Below are 14159 nucleotides of genomic sequence, written 5' to 3' on the forward strand. Positions count from 1 at the left end.
CCCCATTTCTGTCCCATGTCACTCATCACAGCTCGGTTGATTATGAGCGTATTTTCATAGTAGAAAAGTCAGACATGGCGTTGGAGAAGTATGGACTTTCCCGTCATTTCTGAAGATAGAGGGATTCGCTATGATTTCTAAAAAAATCCCAAAACTTGGAAAATAGTCGTTTTTTCCATCTTTAACAAAACATTTAACAACGTAGGAAAAATATTCTAACGCAATTTTGGATCACCCAGTACATCCAATCAAAAATAGAAAACAAAACCGCAATTCTCTCAGTCTTAAATCTGTAGAAAGTGTAGAATATTTTCCACGTTTTTTAGGCTAAATTTAACACACGCAGAGAATGCACTGTTTACACCAGCACTTCCCTTTCGATTTAAAAATATAATTGGCGGCGCAGATGTAAAATGCATATTTTCTACAATGAAACATATACAAAACTGCAACCCACAAAAATTCTTGATTTTTTATTTTTTATGTCAGTTTTCAAACAATTTTTCAAAATTATACGTTTACTATTAAAATTGTAACGAATTTCGTGCAATTCCTCTCATTTGCAATCTTCTGCTAACGATCGAATCACTAAACTGTTGAATAAATAACTCCACTATTCAATAATGCAAAATGCCCTTTATTAAAGTACTTCACAATACAACTTATACTTCGCATCTGATAGCTTGCTTAAATCAAAGTGATTGTGGTGCCTCAACTGTTGCTGCTTTTTATACTGTTTGGTTTCCTCGTTGACATATATCTAGGCGCTTCTATTTCTAGAATTTACTAGTTAGTTATCAGCTATACATTTCTCAGCTATAACCACAGATGCACGATTTTATAGCTTCTCTCATGGCCCATGCGCGTGTATATGTGAGTGATACTTGCACAAATGATTGCATACTTTTGGGAGTATCTCAGATATATGCATGTGTTTGTGCGTTGCTCTCCGCTGCTTGTATGGACATATGTGTAGACATAATGATTACTTTGGTTATGTACATACAAGTCACTGCTCAGTATCGGCTTAGAGATGATAGTACCCCTTAGTGTTGCTAGTATTCGTCACAATATATACATGGGCATGATTCAGTTACCAGAGGTTTGTTCTCAAATGCTAACAGAGCTTTTACACTCCCAAATTTAAAAACCTGGACGGGTTGCTTTTACGAAGTAAGGAAAACGGGAAATATTTTAATCCCCTTCAGTGAAAATTGTAGTAGAAATGTACCTTTAGTAGTATATTAGTAGTGATAATAAATTTGTAAATGCCAACAGGTTTTGGGGAAATAATTCATTTGCTACTAAATATTTCGTGAATTCATAAAGAGATACATTGGTTTGGTATTTTTTTCAGAATTCGTTTGAAGAATGCCGTACATCAGAATTTTATTCAAAAATACATTATCTCAAAAATTGTTTCAAAAACTCGCTATCTTAGTATAAGTTCAATGTATTTTAACATAAGTGGGAGTTAATGAAAAGTATTTTGATATAGGGCATTTTTGTGATAAATCCAGAAATGGGAAATTTTTTAAAAATATTTTGAGATAGAACGATTTTGAACTGGCAGCCGAAACGGGGTGATACTCTACTCAGCAGCGGCTATGAACACACAAAAAAAATGGCTTATTGTCTTGGAACTTTATATTCCGACCTTGACTTTGGCAGAAGAGTTAAGCTTTTGCCCGGTCCTGCTACACAGGGAGTATTTACCTTTTTATTGTGAAATCTCGGAAAGCTCTTCTTAGTTTAAGTATTCATGGAAGTTTTCATGGGGTTGAATCATGATTCAATCGCAAGAGGTTTGTTCGGCTGACAAACTTTTTGACAATTTCAGCCATTTTGCTCCCAAATCGAATTGACATCCGTAAACTGTGTTGTACCTTTGCGATTTTTATAAAAATATTAGTAGTAGAAATAGGAAGCAATCAGTTTATGAATACCCGATAAGTACTGAACGGCATAATTCCTTCAAAATATTAACTATATTAGTGTGGATGAACATAGGTAATTTTCTGAAAAGTTTGGACACCAAGGAATCGTGGACTTTCGTAAACGTATGAGAATACGAAACGCAAACCATTTCAAAATTCATCGTTGAACCTCAAAAACTTTACTAGTCGAGTCGATTCACGTAAAAATGTTATTAGTAAGTAATGCAGATGCCATAACGAAATGTACTGATTGAGCATGCTAACTTATTCATTCCGTATGTTCGGAATATTCATCTCCATTGAATAATTTGTGGAATCGGTTTATATTTGGTATCTAATATCTAATATTCTAATATATATTATAAATGGGAAAGTTTGGATGTTAAGATGTTTGGATGTTTGGATGTTTAGATGTTTGGATGTTTGGATGTTTGGATGTTTGGATGTTTGTCCAGACGTTTGTCTTTGTGACTCAATAACGCAAGAACGGCTGGACCGATTTGGATGAAATTTTGCACACATATAGCCAATAGTCTAGAAGGATCTACTAGCTATATATTTTTCAAAAGGGGCGTGGTCCCCACCCCCTAGGAACAGTTATAATTTAATTATTATATTTTTTCGTCTTTGCGACTGAATCACGCCAGAATGGCTACACGGATTTTGATGAAATTTGGGACACAGACAGTAGTCTACTAGGGAAATTTTTTTCGAACATGGAAAGAGGGGTGGGGGTCCCACTACCCTTCGAGAAATTATTTTTCATAATTTTTACACATTATAACTTTACGTATACTGGCCTTCACCAATATCACAGACTCAAGGGGTCAAATAAGTCGAGGGCTTACAAAGTAAGCAGTGACACCCTCCGCCCGTCCCCCTTTATCTCCCCCTCTGGTGTAAAATCCATAAATTGTTATAACTCAATCTAAATTTTCTCCTAAATCAATAGTTTTTGGTATCTGGTACATACAGAACGAGATCTAGACAATTTTGGAGGAACGATCAGTGCTCCTCTCCTCTACTCCCGCCATCCGCCCTCCATCAATTGTTTTTATTAGCACGCTTTTATTAGCTTTACCTGTATGTTTCTATCTAACTTTTTATTCGCTCCAATGACCCTGCTGCCTTATTAACATGGTTTTATAATTAGCTTCACCTTATTTGTAATCCCGTAAGGGTCATATCGAGACCCTTCCGGGATCATTTCTGGATGGTTTTCGGGATCGGTCCGGGATTACGCCGCGGTAATTTCGGGACTTTTTCGGGACTATTTCGGGATCATTTTGGGACCCTTCCGGGATCATTTCTGTATAGTTTACGGGATCCCGCCGGGGTTATTTTGGAACATTTTCGGGACTATTCCGGAATCATTTCGGGACTATTTCGCGATCATTTGGCGACCCTTCCGGCATCATTTCTGGATGGTTTTCGGGATCCGTGCGGGATCTCGTCGGGGTCATATGGGGACTTTTTCGGGATCATTTGAGGGCTCTTCCGGCATCATTTCTGGATGGTTTTCGGGATCCGTCCGGGATATCGTCGGGGTCATTTGGGGACTTTTTTGGGATCATTTGGGGGCTCTTCCGGCATCATTTCTGGATGGTTTTCGGGATCCGTCCGGGATCTCGTCGGGGTCATTTGGGGACTTTTTCGGGATCATTTTGGGGCTCATCCGGCATCATTTCTGGATGGTTTTCGGGATCCGTCCGGGATCCCGTCGGGGTCATTTCGGGACTTTTTCGCGACTAATACAGGATCATTTGGGAACCCTTTCGGCATCATTTCTGGATGGTTTTCGGGATCCGTCCGGGATCCCATTAGGGTAATTTCGGGACTATTAGGGGATCATTTGGGAACCTTTCCGGCATCATTTCTGGATAATTTTCGGGATCCGTCCGGGATGCCGACGAGGTCATTTCGGGACTATTTCGGGATCATTTGGGATACCTACCGGCATCATTTCTGGATGGTTTTTTGGGATTCGTCCGGGATTTCGTCGTGGTCCTTTCGGGACTTTTTTTCGACTAATACGGGATCATTTGCGGACCCTTTCGGCATCATTTCTGGATAGTTGTCGGGATCTCGTCACGGTCATTTCGTGACTATTAGGGGATCATTTGAGGACCTTTCCGGCATCATTTCTGTATTGTTTTCGGAATCCTTTCGGGATCCCGTCAGGGTCATTTTGGGCTTTTTTGGGGCTAATACGGGATCATTTGGGGATCCTCTAGGGGTCGTTTCGTGACTTTTTCTGTTTTATTTCGGGATCATTTGGGGACCCTTCCGGCATAATTTCTTGATGGTTTGCCGGATCCATCAGGGTCATTTCGGGACCATTTTGGGATCATTTGGGGACCCTTCCGAGATCATTTCTGGATCCGTCCGGGATGCCGTAGGAGCCATTTCGGGATTTTTTGTTACTTTTCCGGAATAGTTTTTGGACCCTTCCGGGATCATTTCTGGAACTGTGCGGGATCCCATCTGGGTCATTTCCGGACTATTTCGGGATCATTTTGGGATCCTTCCGGAATCATTTCTGTATGGTTTTCGCGATCCGTCGTTGATTCCCTCGGAGCCATTTCGGAACCTTTTCTGGAGTATGTCGGGGTCATTTGGGGACTTTTTCGGGATCATTTGGTGCTCTTCCGGCATCATTTCTGGATGGTTTTCGGGATCCGTGCGGGATCTCGTCGGGGTCATTTGGGGACTTTTTCGGGATCATTTGGGGGCTCTTCCGGCATCATTTCTGGATGGTTTTCGGGATCCGTCCGGCATCCCATCAGGGTAATTTCGGGACTATTAGGGGATCATTTGAGGACCTTTCCGGCATCATTTCTGGATAGTTTTTGGAATCCTTTCGGGATCCCGTCAGGGTCATTTCGGGGCGTTTTCGGGATCATTTAAGGATGGCTTTTAGGATTCTTCCGGGAACCCGTCAGGGTAATTTCTGGACTTTTCCGAGACTATTTCGGGATCATTTTGGGACCTTCCCAAGATCATTTCTGGATGGATTTCGGGATTTGTCCGGGATGCCCTCAGGGTCATTTTGGGACTATTAGGTGAGCATTTGAGGACCGTTCCGGCATCACTTCTGGATGGTTTTCGGTATCCGTTCAGATTCCCGTCGGAATAATTGCGGGACTTTTTCGGGATCATTGGGGTCCCTTCTAAAATCATTTCTGAATGGTTTTTGGGATTCGTCCGGCATCCCGTCGGGGTCATATCGGGACTTTTTCTCGACTAATACGGGATCATTTGCGGGCCCTTTCGGTATCATTTCTGGATAGTTGTCGGGATCCGTTCGGGATCCCGTCAGGGTCTTTTCGGAACTATTGGGAGATCATTTGAGGATCTTTCCGGCTTCATTTCTGGTTAGTTTTCGGGATCCTTTCCGGGTCCCATCAGGGTCATTTCGGGACTTTTTCGGCATCATTTAAGATTGGTTTTCAGGATTCGTCCGGTATCCGTCAGGGTAATTTCTGGACTTTTCTCAGACTATTTCGGGATAATTTTGGGACCCTCCCAAGATCATTTCTGGATGGATTTCGGGATCTGTCCGGGATGCCGTCAGGGTCATTTTGGGACTATTAGGTGATCATTTGAGGACATTTTCGGCATCACTTCTGGATGGTTTTCGGTATCCGCTCAGGATCCCGTCGGAATTATTGCGGGACTTTTTCGGGATCATTTGGTGTCCCTTCCGGCATCATTTCTGGCTGGTTTTTGGGATTCGTCCGGCATCCCGTCGGGTTCATTTCGGGACTTTTTCTCGGCTAATACGGGATCATTTGCGGGCCCTTTCGGCATCATTTCTAGATAGTTGTCGGGATCCGTTCGGGATCCCGTCAGGGTCTTTTCGGAACTATTAGGTGATCATTTGAGGACATTTCCGGCATCATTTCTGGATAGTTTTCGGGATCCTTTCGGGGTCCAGTCAGGGTCATTTCGGGACTTTTTCGGGATCATTTAGAGATGGCTTTCAGGATTCGTCCGGGAACCCGTCAGGGTAATTCTGAACTTTTCCGAGACTATTTCGGGATAATTTTGGGACCTTCCCAAGATCATTTCTGGATGGATTTTGGGATCAGTCCGGGATGCCGTCAGGGTCATTTTGGTATTAGGTGATCATTTGAGGACCTTTCCGGCATCACTTCTGGATGGTTATCGGTATCCGATCAGGATCCCCTCGGAATCATTGCGGGACTTTTTCGGGATCATTTGGGGCCCTCCCAAGATCATTTCTGGATGGATTTCGGGATCTGTCCGGGATCCCGTCAGGGTCATTTAGGGGTGCGTTCGAGATCCCGTCAGGGTCATTTCGGGACTTCTTCGGGAATATATCGGGATCATTTCTGGATGGTTTATGGGATCCGTCCATGACCCCTTAAGGGTCATTTCGGGACTATTAGGTGATCATTTGAGGACCTTTCCGGCGTCACTTCTGGATGATTTTCGGTATCCGTTCGGGATCCCGTCGGAATCAATGCGGGACTTTTACGGAATCATTTGGGATTCCTTCCGGCATCATTTCTGGATGGTTTTCGGGATTTGTCCGGGATCCCGTCGGGGTTATTTCGGGACCTTTTCGGGGCTAATACGGGATCATTTGGGGATCCTCTAGGGGTCGTTTCGTGACTTTTTCTGTATTATTTCGGGATCATTTTGGGACCCTTTCGGCATAATTTCTTGATGGTTTGCCGGATCCATCAGGGTCATTTCGGGACCATTTTGGGATCATTTGGGGACCCTTCCGAGATCATTTCTGGATCCGTCCGGGATGCCGTAGGAGCCATTTCGGGATTTTTTGTTACTTTTCCGGGATAGTTTTTGCACCCTTCCGGGATCATTTCTGGATCTGTGCGGGATCCCATCTGGGTCAATTCCGGACTATTTCGGGATCATTTTGGAATCCTTCCGGAATCATTTCTGTATGGTTTTCGCGATCCATCGTGGATCCCCTCGGAGCCATTTCGGAACTTTTTCTGGAGTTAGTCGGGATAATTTAGGGACCCTTCCTGGATATTTTCTGGATGGTTTCTGAGATCCGTCCGGGAGCCCGTCAGGGTAATTCGGAACTTTTTCGGGACTATTTCGGGATCAATTTGGTACCCTTCAGGCATCATTTCTGTGTGGTTATCTGGATAAGTCTAGAATCGTGTCGTTGTCATTTCGGGTTTTTTTGGGACTACTTCGGGAACTTTTGGAAACACTTCCGGGGCGTTTCTGGATGGTTTTCGGGATCCGTCCGCGATAGAGTCGGGGTCATTTCGTGGCTTTTTCTGGATAATTTCGTTATCATTTTGGGATCCTATCAGGTTATCAGCTCATAAAGTTCTTTTTTTTACTCAATTACAAAAATAAAATGCATTAGACAGAAAAAAAATTTTAAACAGATAACTTTATAAGCAGGCTAACGTGAATAGCCCACATATTTCATTTTCTCCTTGCGGACGGGGCCGCGGGTAAAGGCTAGTATCTAATATATATTATAAATGGCAAAGTTTGGATGTGAAGATGTTTGGATGTTTAGATGTTTGGATGTTTGGATGTTTGGATGTTTGGATGTTTGTGCAGACGTTTGGCTTTGTGACTCAATAACGCAAGAACGGCTGGACCGATTTGGATGAAATTTTGTACACATATAGCCAATATTCTAGAAGGATCTACTGGCTATATATTTTTCAAAAGGGGCGTGGTCTCCGCCCCCTAGGAACAGTTATAATTTAATTATTATATTTTTTCGTCTTTGCGACTGAATCACGCCAGAATGGCTACACGGATTTTGATGAAATTTGGGACACAGACAGTGGTCTACTAGCGAAATTTTTTTCGAATATGGAAAGAGGGGTGGGGGTCCCACGACCCCTTCGAGAAATAATTTTTCAATAATTTTTACACATTATAACTTTACGTATACTGGCTTCACCAATATCACAGACTCAAGGGGTCAAATAATTCGGGGGCTTACAAAGTAAGCAGTGACACCCTCCGCCCGCCCCCCTTTATCACCCCCTCTGGTGTAAAATCTATAAATTGTTATAACTCAATATAAATTTTCTTCTAAATCAATAGTTTTTGGTATCTGGTACATACAGAACGAGATCTAGACAATTTTGGAGGAACGATCAGTGGTCATCTCCTCTACTCCCGCCATCCGCCCTCCATCAATTGTTTTTATTAGCACGCTTTTATTAGCTTTACCTGTATGTTTCTATCTAACTTTTTATTCGCTCCAATGCGCCTGCTGCCTTATTAACATGGTTTTATAATTAGCTTCACCTTATTTGTAATCCCGTAAGGGTCATATCGAGACCCTTCCGGGATCATTTCTGGATGGTTTTCGGGATCGGTCCGGGATTACGCCGGGGTAATTTCGGGACTTTTTCAGGATCATTTTGGGACCCTTCCGGATCATTTCTGTATAGTTTTCGGGATCCGTCCGGGATCCCGTCGGGGTTATTTTGGGACATTTTCGGGACTATTCCGGAATCATTTCGGGACTATTTCGCGATCATTTGGGGACCCTTCCGGCATCATTTCTGGATGGTTTTCGGGATCCGTCCGGGATCCCGTCGGGGTACTTTCGGGATCATTTGCGTACCTTCGAGAGATAAATTCTTGATGGTTTCCGGGATCATTACGGGACTTTTTCGGGGTTATTTTGGGTCCCTTTAGACATCATTTCTGGATGGTCCTCGGGATTCGTCCGGCATCCCGTCGGGGTCATTTCGGGACTTTTTCGGGACTAATACGGGATCATTCGGCATCATTTCTGGATGGTTTTCGGGATCCGTCCGGGATCTCGTCGGGGTCATTTGGGGACTTTTTCGGGATCATTTGGGGGCTCTTCCGGCATCATTTCTGGATGGTTTGCGGGATCCGTCCGGGATCTCGTCGGGGTCATTTGGGGACTTTTTCAGGATCATTTGGGGGCTCTTCCGGCATCATTTCTGGATGGTTTTCGGGATCCGTCCGGGATCTCGTCGGGGTCATTTGGGGACTTTTTCGGGGTCATTTTGGGGCTCTTCCGGCATCATTTCTGGATGGTTTTCGGGATCCGTCCGGGATCCCGTCGGGGTCATTTCGGGACTTTTTCGGGATCATTTTGGGGCTCTTCCGGCATCATTTCTGGATAGTTTTCGGGATCCGTCCGGGATCCCGTCGGGGTCATTTCGGGACTTTTTCGCGACTAATACGGGCTCATTTTGGAACCCTTTCGGCATCATTTCTAGATGGTTTTCGGGATCCGTCCGGGATCCCATCAGGGTAATTTCGGGACTATTAGGGGATCATTTGGTAACCTTTCCGGCGTCATTTCTGGATAATTTTCGGGATCCGTCCGGGATGCCGACGAGGTCATTTCGGGACTATTTCGGGATCATTTGGGATACCTACCGGCATCATTTCTGGATGGTTTTTGGGATTCGTCCGGGATCCCGTCGTGGTCATTTCGGGACTTTTTCTCGACTAATACGGGATCATTTGCGGACCCTTTCGGCATCATTTCTGAATAGTTGTCGGGATCCCGTCACGGTCTTTTCGGGACTATTTCGGGATCATTTGGGATACCTACCGGCATCATTTCTGGATTGTTTTCGGAATCCTTTCGGGATCCCGTCAGGGTCATTCGGGGACCTTTTCGGGATCATTTGGGGCTCTGCCGGCATCATTTCTGGATGGTTTTCGGGATCCATCCGGGATGCCGTCGGGGTCATTTCGGGACTTTTTCGCGACTAATACGGGATCATTTGGGAACCCCTTCGGCATCATTTCTGGATGGTTTTCGGGATCCGTCCGGGATCCCATCAGGGTAATTTCGGATATATTAGGGCTCATTTGTGGACCTTTCCGGCATCATTTCTGGATAATTTTCGGTATCCGTCCGGGATGCCGACGAGGTCGTTTCGGGATTATTTCGGGATCATTTGGGATACCTACCGGCATCATTTCTGGATGGTTTTTGGGATTCGTCCGGGATCCGTCGGGATTATTTCGGGACTTTTTCTCGACTAATACGGGATCATTTGCGGACCCTTTCGGCATCATTTCTGGATAGTTGCCGGGATACGTTCGGGATCCCGTCACGGTCATTTCGGGACTATTAGGGGGTCATTTGAGAACCTTTCCGGCATCATTTCTGAATAGTTTTTGGAATCCTTTCGGGATCCCGTCAGGGTCATTTCGGGGTTTTTTCGGGATCATTTAAGGATGTCTTTCAGGATTCGTCCGGGAACCCGTCAGGGTAATTTCTGGACTTTTCCGAGACTATTTCGGGATCATTTTGGGACCTTCCCAAGATCATTTCTGAATGGATTTCGGGATTTATCCGGGATGCCGTCTGGTTCATTTTGGGACTATTAAGTGATCATTTGAGGACCTTTCCGGCATCACTTCTGGATGGTTTTCGGTATCCGTTCAGGATCCCGTCGGAATAATTGCGGGACTTTTTCGGGATCATTTGGGGTCCCTTCCGGCATCATTTCTGGATGGTTTTTGGGATTCGTCCGGCATCCCGTCGGGGTCATCTCGGGAATTTTTCTCGACTAATACGGGATCATTTGCGGGCCCTTTCGGCATCATTTCTAGATAGTTGTCGGGATCGGTTCGGGAACCCGTCAGGGTAATTTCTGAACTTTTCCGAGACTATTTCGGGATAATTTTGGGACATTCCCAAGATCATTTCTGGATGGATTTCGGGATTTGTCCGGGATCCCGTTGGGGTTATTTCGGGAGCTTTTCGGGGCTAATACGGGATCATTTGGGGATCCTTCCGGAATCATTTCTGTATGGTTTTCGCGATCAGTCGTGGATCCCCTCGGAGCCATTTCGGAACTTTTTCTGGAGTATGTCGGGGTAATTTAGTGACCCTTCCTGGATATTTTCTGGATGGTTTTTGAGATCCGCCCGGGAGCCCGTCAGGGTCATTTTGGAACCTTTTCGGGATCATTTTGGAACACCTTCAGGGATCATTTCTGTGTGGTTCTCTGGATACGTCTAGGATCGTGTCGTTGTCATTTCGGGTTTTTTTGGGACTATTCCGGGAACTTTTGGGGACCCTTTCGGGGCATTTCTGGATGGTTTTCGGGATCCGTCCACGATAGCTGGGGGTCATTTCGTAGCTTTATCTGGATAATTTCGGGATCATTTGGGATCCTATCAGGTTATCAGCTTATTTAGTTCTTTTTTTTACTCAATTACAAAAATAAAATGCATTAGACAGAAAACCAAATTTTAAACAGATAACTTGATAAGCAGGCTAACGTGAATAACCCATATATTTCATTTTCTCCTTGCGGACGGGGCCGCGGGTAAAGGCTAGTGTTATATATATACTTATTTGATATATTCGGACCTCGTGACGTCGTGTAAAACGAACGTGTTCTGAATAGTCTAAGTTAACGGTCGAACCGGAAATCTCCATGAATACTTAACGGAAAAGAAATTTCCGAAATTTCAGAAAAAAAGGTGAATACTTCCTGTGTAGCAGGACCGCACACAAGCTTTATTCTTCTGTCAAAGTTAAGGCCGGCATATATAGTTCTAAGACAATAAGCCATTTTTTTCAGTTTATTGCGGCTGCTGAGTAGAGTATCACCCATATCGGCTGCCTGTTCAAAATCGTTCTATCTCTAAATATTTTTCAAAAATTTCCCATTTCACAATTCCTCGCAAAAACGCCCTATATTAGAGTTAGAAGAACGACTTATCTCAGAATGCTTTTCATTAACTCCCTCCTATGTCAAAATGCATTGAACTTATGCTCAGATATAGAGTTTTTGAAACAATTTTCGAGAGATAATGTATATTTGAAAAAAAATTCTTCAAACGAATTCTGAAATAATGACCAAACCAACAAAACTCTTTACGAATTCACGAAATATTTAGTAGAAAATAAATAATTTCCCCGAAAACCTGTTGGCATTTACAAATTTATTATCAGTACCCATATACTACTAAAGGTACTTTTAGCTGAAGGGGATTAAATTATTTCCCGTTTACTTACTTCGTAAGAGCACGATTTTTATACTCAGATGAGCAGAGGTCACAGAGTATTTTAATTTTGTTCGCATAACGGTACCCCGTAACGGCATAAACTAATCGAGATAGATATAGACTTCTATATATCAAAATGATCTTGGCGAAAAAAGAAATTCATTTAGCCATGCCCGTCCGTCCATCCGTCTGTAAACACGATAACTTGTGTAAATTTTGTGGTATTTTAATGAAATTTGGTACGTAATTTCCTGGGAACTCATCTCAGATAGCTTTTTAAAATTAACGAAATCGCACTATAACCGCGCTCACTTTTTCGACATCGAAAATTTCTAAGAACCGAAAAAGTTCTGTAATACATTACCAAAGACGGATAAAGCGATGAAACTTGGTGAGTGGGTTAACCTTATGACGCAGAATAGAAAATTAGTAACGTTTTGGACAATGGGCGTGGCATCGCCCATTCTTAAAAGAAGGTAATTTAAAAGTTTTGCAAGCTGTAATTTGGCAGCTGGGTATGTAATTTTCGGTTACACCCGAACTTAGCCTTCCTTACTTGTTAAATTTGAGGGTGTCAAAACTCTGTCATCATTGGAAAATGTAGAAACTGTAGAAAATTTTCCACAAATGTATTTGTTGTTGCGTGTAGAAAACATGGATGGATTTTAGATAGAGAGAATACGAATACCCTTAATATAAGAACCTAAAACATTATTTTGCCATCAAATAAATATATTATTTTATGTTTCAACAGAACACCCACACATTACGTTTTTAATCTCGATGTACCTGGATCACATGTTGACTTTGTCGCCACATTACCCCAAGCCAGAGAAGCACCACGCGGTTCACAGCACTCCATACGACGTGGCAGTAGCGATGTACGTTCTGTGGCATCAGATGGACTGCGGCGAACAAGTTTAGCTAAACTAACATCACTTCCATTGGAGGCGCCCATAACAAAAGTAAGATTTATTATGTAGGGGCAAAAAATTAAATAAAAAAAAATAAATTACAAAAAACGCAATAACAGTTGTATGTATTCTTACTAAACCAAAAATAAAATTTTTTGTGTTGTTACATTGAAATTCCATTTGCTCGTTAATGCACACATTTTGGCTTTATGCGTGTGCATTACTGTTTTTGTCCTCGAAATAAAATTTGTTCCAGTATGCACTTTAAGTTAGGAAAGCAGTACGAATAATTTGCAATAATAATTAAGCAAGCAAATTCTTTTTTAAGAAATTAGTTTAAAAGCAAATGTTTTCCATTTGACGGAAATAAAAATATAACCAATGTTATGTGCAATTTGATTTTCTATCCAAAAATGATGATCCTGCTCAAATGAGGTCTGTAGTTTCATACACAAAAAAAAAAACAAAAATAAATTTAAGGTGCGATAACCTCCGAAGAGATCTAAGGCCGAGCTTCTCTTCCAATTTGCGTCGTGCTCCTCTTGATTTTCCCTACAAATTGGCCGGACGGGACCTACATGTTTTATGCCGACTCCGAACGGCATCTGCAAGGCAGATGAGTTTTCACTGAGAGCTTTTCATGGCAGAAATACACCCGGAGCGCTTGCTAAACACTGCCGAGGGGCGAGCCCGCTTAGAAAAATTGTCTTCTAATTTAAAAACCTTATTTCTAAAATTTTGATGTTGCTTTGCCCGGGGTGCGAACCCAGGGCATACGGTGTGGTAGGCGGAGCACGCTACCATCACACCACGGTGGCCGCACCGCATACACAAAAACGGAAGAAGAAAATGACGAATTAATTTCGATTCATAAAGTTAAGTCATAGTTAAGATCCACTGAAAGATGCGATTTTATTTTACAAATTAAAAGGTTCTGAAAACCTGCCTTCTAAAATATTATAGTGGTTAAGGACTTCTCTAAATGATATAGTGGTCTAAATTATTTTTAGAGAGACCATAAAATATCCTCAAATATTTCTTGCCTAACCGCTCTGCAGGTTATGGAAGTTTAGAATGTAGCAGCAGCCGTAAGAGGTGACCATAATCCAAATCCCGCTCCTGGGTTGTGGGCTAAGCTTGAGATATGTCACATAAAAATACTTTCCAATGAAATAAACTAACAAGCCTCTGTGCCGATGCCCGACTACTTCGGTTGGTAGATGTCCTCGTCAATGCAAAGACCGTCATCATCGCCATACCGGAAGCGCGATGAACGGAGCAACGCAGAAGGACGAGAGGGCCTTCCGACAAA

The 14159-nt window shown here is 42.9% G+C and overlaps 1 protein-coding gene across 2 annotated transcripts in view; it reads left to right on the forward strand.

The window, feature by feature from the left end:
- Positions 1-14159, forward strand: part of Pde8 (phosphodiesterase 8) — an 84142-nt gene that overhangs the window by 53339 nt on the left and 16644 nt on the right. For both annotated transcript variants that reach the window (XM_067776305.1, XM_067776304.1), the window contains exon 10: positions 12688-12898. In XM_067776305.1, the coding sequence (XP_067632406.1) occupies positions 12688-12898 (211 nt within the window). The remainder of the gene's footprint in view (positions 1-12687; positions 12899-14159) is intronic.

This window comes from Eurosta solidaginis, chromosome 3 (assembly GCF_040869045.1).
Source record: "Eurosta solidaginis isolate ZX-2024a chromosome 3, ASM4086904v1, whole genome shotgun sequence".
Classification (NCBI taxonomy): Eukaryota; Metazoa; Arthropoda; class Insecta; order Diptera; family Tephritidae; genus Eurosta; species Eurosta solidaginis.